The 9,414-nt window shown below is 49.5% G+C and overlaps 1 protein-coding gene across 5 annotated transcripts in view; it reads left to right on the top strand.

Annotated features, from left to right (window-relative positions):
• CBFA2T3 (CBFA2/RUNX1 partner transcriptional co-repressor 3) overlaps window positions 1–9,414 on the top strand; it is a 67,333-nt gene that overhangs the window by 32,935 nt on the left and 24,984 nt on the right. For all 5 annotated transcript variants that reach the window (XM_081201184.1, XM_081201183.1, XM_081201181.1 and 2 more), the window contains exon 2: window positions 6,234–6,380. In XM_081201184.1, the coding sequence (XP_081057310.1) occupies window positions 6,260–6,380 (121 nt within the window). In that variant the 5' untranslated portion in view covers window positions 6,234–6,259. The remainder of the gene's footprint in view (window positions 1–6,233; window positions 6,381–9,414) is intronic.

Below are 9,414 nucleotides of genomic sequence, written 5' to 3'. Positions count from 1 at the left end.
ATTCTTATCTAACCTGGTGTGTCTTCAAGGAGCAGCAGAATGACAGTACGGATGGGACCTCTGGTATTTTAGCAGACAGGGAGAGCATTCCACATCACTCATGCCACCAGTGAAAAAGCCTGCTTCTGTGTTACCACAAGCCAATAATCATCAGGCCATGGCAAAAAAAAAAAAGTTTGCATCTCTTGCACTCTCAAGTGGATTAGAAATTCAACAGTAAATCTCAGTCTGCACAGAGTCTTGAAGGGGACATAGCTCAGCAGGAGACATTTTTTAAAACGTGCACATTGATTGTGTTTTGCGGAATGGTCCCCGTCCAGTGGGAGAGCACCTGCTTTGCTTGCAGAAGGTCCCAGATTGAATCACAGCATCTGCAGGTAGAGCCGGGGGAAACCCTTCTTTTGCTTTGGACCATGGAGATGCTGCTGTCAGTAAGAGCTGAAATGACTGAGCCAGATGAGCCAATGGTCTGACTTGACATAAGAGGATTGTAGCTCAGTGGTAAAGCAGCTGCTTCACACGCAGAAGATCCAGAGTTCAGTCCCTGGCATCTCCACTTGGGATGGGATGAGAATGGACCATGATTGCAACCCTGAAGAGCCATTGATGATTGGTGTCAACAGTGCTGAACCAGATGGATGAATGGTCTGGCTCAGTATAAGGCAGCTCCCTATGTTCCCATTAAATGAGCCCCTTTTATTTCAGCATCACGAGGGCTGGAGTCCTACTTTAATTTTAGGGGAAAGGGTGTAGCTCAGTGGTAGAGCACATGCTTCAGTCCAGGGCATCTCCAGGTAGGACATTTCTATGACTGGGAGAGACTCCTCTCTGAAATCCTGGCAAGCTGCTGTCAGCCAGCACGGGTAATATTGTCCTAGGTGGTCAGCTTCCTGTCTTCCTATGCAGCTTCCCGTAAGACAGCTTCCTTTGTCCCCATGCCGCTCAGATAGACAAATAGATTCCTTCATTTCACGCAATGAGCCTCGGCTCTAAATGGGAATGAGCCTTTTGCTCTCCTCCCGGCCTCAAGCACTTTTGGGTTTGTATTCAAGCAAACTTTCACAGTGAAAATTGACTTTCCCAAGTACATTGTGGTGAGATCCAGAATGCTCCCTCTAGCTCAGGATTGCCTACACTGACTGGCAGCAGCTCTCCAGTGTTTCAAGCAGCAGACATTCCCTTTCCTACCTGGAGATCCTGGGGATTGAACTTCTGCATGCAAAGGATGCTCTGTCACTGAGCTCCAGCACTTCCCCAGATTTGAATGTCTGATGAGCCATGGTTGCCTCATCCAGTGCTGCTCATTGGACTGGCTTGCCTAAGAAATGCTGCCTGCAGAGCACATATATGCGGGGAGGTCAAAGCAATTCCATTCCCCCCTATTCCCTTTGCAGAAGTCTGCATACATTGGAGAGAGAAACGAGTGCCTAAATCCCAGCCCCGTGATGTTGTGCCTTGTTTTCTCTGTATGCTGGCCAAACTTTGCAGCAACCATAATATATGTCCTTTGTGTTGTCTCACAGTCCCTGCACAACATCTTTCTGCCCCCAAACCTTTCCTGTGTGAAACTAGCCATTCCTTACCTCGTGGCTTGGTTCCCTTGGGTGTGTTTCGCTCAGACATGTCTGGTGCACATTTCCACCACTGTCAGCTGCTTCTGCGAAGCAATTGCAGCCGGGGGATACACAGCCAGCATTTTGCCTAGGGAAAAAGAATAACAACTGAAAAAGGCAGGCGGGCTTTGCAAGCAGAAAGATCTGCTTTCTGTTTAACCCTAGCACACATTCCAATTGTCCCTATTAACCAAAGCATACTGTTCTCAGGCTACCATGTCTATTTCAAACTTGACCCAGATCTATTTCAATCTGTTGGTTCCCAAACTGTGGTCCGTGAAAGACATCCACGTGGTCCACAGCATGTGTGTAAAAATACAGGTAAAAAACATACAGCGTCCAGCACAATGCATTACAATTGCCACAGCAGACAGAAAATAATGAAAAGGTCTGTCAAGACCCTCAGCAATTGAAATTGAACCTAATTGAACCTTCTGACCCACTGAAATCGATGAACCTACGTTAATTATGCCCATTAACTTTAGTGGGTCTACCCTGAGCAAGAATAGCACTGGCTACACCACAGTATGCATGGTCAGGGGGCTGCAAGGCTTCTGTGATAAAAGGAACCTCTTTTGGATGTTGCTCAGAAGTGTTGTGATTTGGCATAACTCTTCAGGCTGAACTCTGTGGACTTGCAAACAGGTTCTGGGGCTGAGCCCCTGGGTTGACTTGGCTCACATTTTAAGGGCAGGTCCAAACCATAAATTTAAAACACACCTGACACACATTTAAAGTGCATGACTTCCCCCCAAGGAACCTGGGAACTGTAGTTTGTTATGGGTCTGGGGAGTTGTGGTTCTGTGAAGATAAAATACCATCCCCAGGATTCTTTGGGAGAAGTCATGTGTTTTTAATGTTTTGATTATATTTATGCTTTTTTATTTTTGGAAGCTGCCTAGAGTGGCTGGGCAACCCAGCCAGATGAACGGGGTATTATTATTATTATTATTATTATTATTATTATTATTATTATTATTATTATTATTATTATTATTATTATTATATTATTATTATTATTATTATTATTATTATTATTATTATTATTATTATTATTAAAATGTCTAGTGTGGATCTGCCCTAAGCCCTGTGTCTGGCGTAACCATGGCGGGAAAAGATTAAGACAACTTTGTGGCATGTAACCTCCACCCCCCCTCCCGCCGCTGCAGAGAGGACAGGCCTGCTTTGCAATGCCAGGAAAGGCTTCGGAGCCAAAGGGACTCCTAGCAAGGCTGGGGAGTCTCCTCTCCGTCTCCTTGGCCTCAGCCGGAGCTGCCTTCGGAGCTGATTTATAGCCGGCAAAGCTCGTGTTTGTTGGCCCGAACTCAGCTGCATGCTGGGAATGGCGTTGAGAAGGAAGGCGGCCCTGCTGGGGCTGAGGTGGTTCTCTCCCTGGCTCCTTTCCAGAGTTCTATCCACAACGTGTAACTCTTTGGATGCGGGGCGGGGGGGGGGGGGGGAGCTTTCAGCAAATATAGGAAATGACCCACACTGAAGGCCCGGCATGGGGGTTTCTTGCAGATGGGGTGGCCAATGCCTGGGAAAGCTGCTTGCACCTCCTGGAATTGTGGACAGCAGCTTGGCATTTTTGGGAAGGGCTTTGTGCAAGGCAAGTTATCGGTTCAGGGATATACCCAGGAGTCCCCCACCCCCTCTTCCCACCCTCGCAGAGTCGAGATCAGGGCAATTTATTCATCATCACTATCATTGACAAGTAAAGGATGACTCTTGGCTCCTTCCGCCCTTGGCATTGCTTATTGGCAAAGGAACACAGAGCTCATCAATGAGGAGGAGGAGCGAGAGGGAGGCAATCCAAGGGTGGCTGGCAAGAGGGGCTCTTTCTAACTGGCTGGGTGAGCAGATAGTGAATTTTTAAAACGGCAAGCATTGAAGGGAGCTGTTAGTTATTTACCTGTTGCATTGATATCCCAGCGTTTTCCTCCAAGACGCTCAAGGTGTCCCGCATGGTTTTCCCCCCTCCTCTATTCCTCTCCTTGAGAACCCTGTCAGGTAGGCTAGTGACTGGCCCAAGGTCACCTGGTGGGTTTCACAGCTGAGTGGGGGTTTGAACCCTGGTCTCTCCCAGGCCCTAGCCCAGCATTCTATAGTGGCTCTCAAGTTGAGATGATGATCAGTTGCTGGGGTTTCCCTACGCGTGGGAGAGAAATTTGATTCATTTTGCATTTCAAGGCGAACCTGCTTAATTTGCACTATGTGAAAAAATAAGCAAACTGAAACATAGCAATCCTTCGAAAGCCACACTTCTCTAAATTTTGCAGTGCGGTTCTCCAGTTGAAGTATGGTGCACAAAAATGCATATACTCGGGTAAAGTGTCCATGAAAATGTAAATACCAATGAAAATAGAAATGCATTGCTTTAGGGGAGATCACTTTGCAAAAAAGTGTATATTAGCCAAAATTGCATATGGAAACAGGTATATTAGGAGAAATTCCCATCAATATACTAATGAATTTTCTTGGTAATTTTTTTTTAAATGGCAAACTAATGTGGAAATGTGGAAAACTTAGAATTTGAAAAATGAAAAATGGGGGGAAACCGAGATGGTCAAATTCTTCCACCCCTTAATTTCCCCCTCACTTCCACATCATTGTGGGAGGAGAAACTGTAACAGCCATAATTATGAAATAAAATAATAAAATTTTGTGGGTACCTCAGAGATGGATCCCATGTTTATGTTAATCATTCATTCATTCATTCATTCATTCATTGATACAGTTTCTAAACCACTCTTCATCAAAGCAACCCCAGGGTGATTTGCACAACTATACAATTGAAACTTAGGTAGGTAGGTAGGTAGGTAGATATAGATATGAATAAAATTGTTTAAACATAAAGGGGTGCAGCCAACTAAGTTTTACTCAAAGTAGACCCACTGAAATGAATGGACCTCTGATAGGCCATTACTTCGAAATGGGGTCTACTCTACATAGGACTAACATTGCATACAACCCAATATTTTAAATTTTAAAAACCAAATGTTGCAAGATGGGGGGTTGTATTCAGGAACCCTGGAATTATGATCGGGGAGGACAGCTGGGGACACTGAGAGCTCAATTGTAGATTATCTACAGAAAGTCCGAGGCCCCATCCCCAGCATCTCCATGTAGGACCAGGAATATCCCAGGCTGAAACCTTAGAGAGTCTCTACCAGTCAGTGTAGACAATACTGAGCTAGACAGACCAGTGGTCTGGGCTTGGTATAAGGCAGCTTCTGTGTTCCCAGGTTCTTAAGAGAAAGATATACCTTGCATGGAGTCAAGCCTTCATGAAAGCCCATTGAAGCCAGACTTCTCCATGTGAAGGGTTTCCATGCCACCTGTATCCATAACAGAGAGCCTGCCATACGATCACGTATGATCACTTATGTTCAACTCCAGCTTAGGTTGCCTCCTCTGCGAACCCCAGTGATATCTTCCTTTGGCTAAGATCACAGCTTTATTTAGCCTGGACTGTGCACATTGTGTGTGTGTGTGTGTGTGTGTGTGTTCAATTAATCGTGCAACAGTTGCAGTGCATTTGGAATGTGCCACAGATTAGAGTTTTTATCAGCCGCGCAACCGTCTGCAGAGAAGCTCTGTGCTGGTCTCATGGAGGCAGTGTCACCTCGAGGAGATGCTGGCTGACCCCAAGCCAGGGCGGCGAAAGGGAGGCTTTCCTTCTTTGGTCCTCATCTGGGTCTTGGCAGGGCCCTGCCGGCGCGAGGCTCAGTGACTGAGCGCCACAGCTGCCCTCGCACTTGCGCTGAGCCATCAAACTCAACTGCATCCTCTTCACTTTAGGAGAGAGAGAAATGAACTTGGCAGCCTCCAAAGTCAGAGGCAGGTGCCTTTCCTTACGGCCCGGCAGCTGCTCTTGTGGGCTGGCTGCTCCTCTGCCATTTACCTCTCGTCTCCCAGCCCACCTCGTCCCTCCCATCCTGATAACACTTCCACAATTTACATTCATCACCCCACAAAAACAGGATGGCTTTTTGGAACCTCTGAGCGGTTCAGAGGATGCATGACACCGAATTGGGGCAGGGGCTACCGCCAAGGGATGGCCATTGCCTTTGGGGCTTCCTTGTGTGAGCTTCTCAAGAGGAGAGGACCACCTGGTCGGCCACAGTGGGATGTAGGATGCTGGACTAGATGAGGCTTTGGTCTACTTGAGAAGGGCTCTATATATACATTATATACATTGCTTTTGATGTTGCTACATGGGATCCGCAACAAAACATTGCATTGTGCTCCTGTTCAGGGTGCCTGCCAGTGAGCCAGCCAGACGTGCCCTCATCAGGGATACTGCATTGCACATACCACCCCACCCCCACCCCCACAGTTAGCATTTTTATTTCTCAGCTGGCGCTGGGAAATTTCCCATGGCTGCTGAGCTGTTTGTCTAGGAGCATGTTTGCTTGCTGCTCAGGGGGGGAATGTGGTCCTCAGACTGAAAATGCTTCCCCATCCCTGATATGGCTGAAGTGGGCATCAGCATGAATCATGTCTTCCCTGGGGGCTTCCATCCTAAATATTCCCTTTCTTGTTTCCTGGGCAGTATCTTTGCCTCTGACTCTCCTCACCTGTACCTCCTCCCCTCCCCTCCCTCTCTCTGTTCTGCAGGTAGTACGGAGATCAAGGCAGCAACAATGCCTGACTCACCGGCCGACGTGAAGACGCAGTCCCGATCCACGCCCCCCAACATGCCACCGCCGTCACCAGCCGTCACGCAGGGAGCAACGCGACACCCCACCTTCACACCAAACCCTAGTGAGTAGTCAAGTCAACACCATGCCCAGTGATGGGCATCAAAAATGGCAAAGGAAACAGAAACGGTGGCCAGGGGGTTGAGGTGGGGAATCAAAGGTCTCTCCTGATGTGGTGTACAATTATTATTATTATTATTATTATTATTATTATTATTATTATTATTTTATGTTTACACCCTGTCGTTCCTCCAAGTTGCTCAAGGTGATGTACATAGTTCTCTTCCTCATTTTATCCGCACAAGAACCAGGGGGCAGCTGCCTCAGGTGGCAGACTCCAAGGGGCGCCTTGGCAGGTATGTACCCCAGCTAGAGAAGCAAGGAGAAGCAGTGGCTTCCAGCTTCTAGTGAGATCCCGCAAGAGCCCTGTTAGAGGCCTTCAGAGGTCTTGCACAATCGTCCTGAGACCACAGTATATAAGGCAGAGCCCCTCACTTACCAGGGTCTCCAAAGGCCTCCATGCAACATTATGGGGCTCTTGCAAGGTCTTGGTGGAACCTGGAAGCAGCAGTCGCACAATTCTGCTAAGCGAGGCTTGAGCTTCCCCATCACTGACTTATCTGCCTGCGCTCTATCCTTGTGGCCTATTTGCTTCCAGAACTGAAGCAGACTGAAAAACTTACATACGCTCCCTCCCGCACACATGCTATTCCCACTCTGCAATGACCTGTACAGCAGGAACTGTGAGCTGCAGCTGTTCATTAGCCTTTCCGAGAGGCAAAACAAAGAAACAAAAACCCGACCCAAGCAGAGGACTTTGCACTTTAGACAGTGGCGTAGCGTGGGGGGTGCAAGGGGTGCCGGCCGCACCGGGCGCAACATCTGGGGGGGGGCGCGCTCGCTGCCTCCGGAGTCGCCGAAGAGCCTCGGGCGCAGGCTGTAGCGGAGCCGCATGTCTCGCGGAACCGACGAGCTGTGCGCGCGTCCAGGCTGGAGGCGCCCGGCAGGCAGCGGCTCTCAGCGCTCGCCGCGGAGGACGCACCAGGCAGCCCCTCCTCACAGCCCCGCCTCCGCCGCTGCTGCTGCAGCTGCTGGGCCGTTGCATTTTCCTCGCCTCTCTGCCCCCCTCCTCCTCCAGGCAAGCGGCGTCGTTTGGGCGGCAGCGCCAGCGGCAACTCGCAGGTTAGGGGTTAGGGGGGGCGCAAATTACTTGCCTTGCCCCGGGTTAGGGGGCGCAAATTACTTGCGTTGCCCCGGGTGCTGACAACTCAAGCTACGCCGCTGACTTTAGAGGACTTTGCAGAAACGGAATCTAGCCAGACCCATTTCCCCGCTTTATCCCGAAGCTCTTTTCCTCTGGCGTGGAGGTTCCGGTTGTCATCAGGACCCGGAGCTGCTTCGGATGCCGGGGCGGGTGGGTGGGCTTGGATGCTGTCCACCTCCACCCTCGCCGCTTCTCGCCTCTTGATGCATCGCCTTTCAAGCGAATGGCAGTGCCAGATGGCACCACATTTGGAGTGCCAGGAAAGCAGCCCTCCCCCTTCCCCGTTGATGCGGATGCCAGCCGTCTCCGCTCCTGCTGTTCATGAGCGATGCTGCGATTCGCAGCCAGAAGATGCATAAGGAAGCAAAAAGGGAGAGGGCAGTTGAACCCCAAGCAGACAGCAAAGGCAACAGCAGCACTCAGGATTATTTTCAAAAAGGATGGGTGCCAGGGGCCCAGGTCTTGCTAGAATCCAGACCTCTGAGCTCCAATGTAAGGTGATGCAGATCTCAGTGGGAGAGCATCTGCTTTGCATGTTGAAGGTCCCAGGTGCAATCTCCACTATCATATCCAGGTAGGACTGGGAACGAGTCCCTGCCTGACACGCTGCAGGGGCCCTCCCTGTCAGTGTAGACAATGCTGAGCTCAACATGCCAATGGTCTCATTCAATATAAGGCAGCTTTCTATGTTTCACTGTGTGGATATTCTACAAGCAGAGCAAACTACTTTGCACATGCTCAGAGGGAAGATTGTTTCACCAGAGCCCCGGTGTTGAAACTAGATTCCAAACCATGTTTAAACAAGGCTGCAGAGCAGTAAAGTTGAGCATTGCATGGCTTAGCTGTAGCCATGTTACCCCCCCCATGGGATTTCCACCACTCATCAAAGGCCTGCCCTACCATTAGGCAGGGTAACTAACTCAGGCAGCAGGTGCTGGTGAGGCAGCAGTAGCAGCCTCCGAGGCCGTTTCCTTCTGATAAGAGGACAGAACTGTGTCACCTAACCTGCACCCAGGAATGACCCATTCTGGTTTGCCTCCTGAGCAGTGTTAGAAACCAAGATATGAAAGCTAGGAGCTAAATGGTGCCTTAAACCTAGGTTATCGGTGCAACAACGGAATGACTAGGTGCACTTTTTTATAACAAGAATACAAAGCTGAAAATGAATGAACTGCAGCTAAAATATTATGTTCAGCGTCCAGTCTTTCCTTGCCCACCCCCCTAATATTCTTAAGAGGGTCTCTTTTCTAGTCTTCAGAGAGTAGCTGGAGGGGGGGGCAGAAAAAGCTCCTCCTTTCCTTCCACTCTGCTGTTTTAATCTGAAATCTTAGGCGCAGTGCTGCGCCCAGAGCTCAGAAACTGCTTGCACTAATGAAATTCCCTGTCGCAAAATGCGCCTAGAACAATGGGAGTTTCGAACACGGCTCCTGAGGTGAAACAAGAAAGTGCCACCCACACGGCTGCCCACTATTCCCCCCCCCCACACACACACACTGCGCTTGCTAAATCCTTGCTTACCAGGGTCATGCAACTGCAGTTTCTGGGTTCCTCGCAAGATTCTGGGGGAGTTCTGCTAGATCTCGCCAGAACCTGGAAGTCACAACCATGTCTCCTTGCTTCTCAGTTCTCCTCAGTTCTCCTCAGTTCTCTGGCAACAGGAGAGGTTGGGGCTCCTGAGGGGGCTCACCTCTTGTGATTCCACGGCTGTCTCAGTTTGGCCCTGCCTGCACCCCAAAAGCTAGTTTGCTGCCTTCAAATTGCCAGGGCTGAAGGAGGATTCAGTAGCCAGTCCAGGCAGCCTGTGTATGTGCAGGTGTGTGTGTGTTTGCGTGTG

Source organism: Podarcis bocagei (assembly GCF_964188305.1).
Source record: "Podarcis bocagei genome assembly, chromosome: 7".
Lineage (NCBI taxonomy): Eukaryota > Metazoa > Chordata > Lepidosauria > Squamata > Lacertidae > Podarcis > Podarcis bocagei.
Note: the sequence above shows the minus strand (reverse complement) of the source record. Positions and strands in the feature narration are given on the sequence as shown.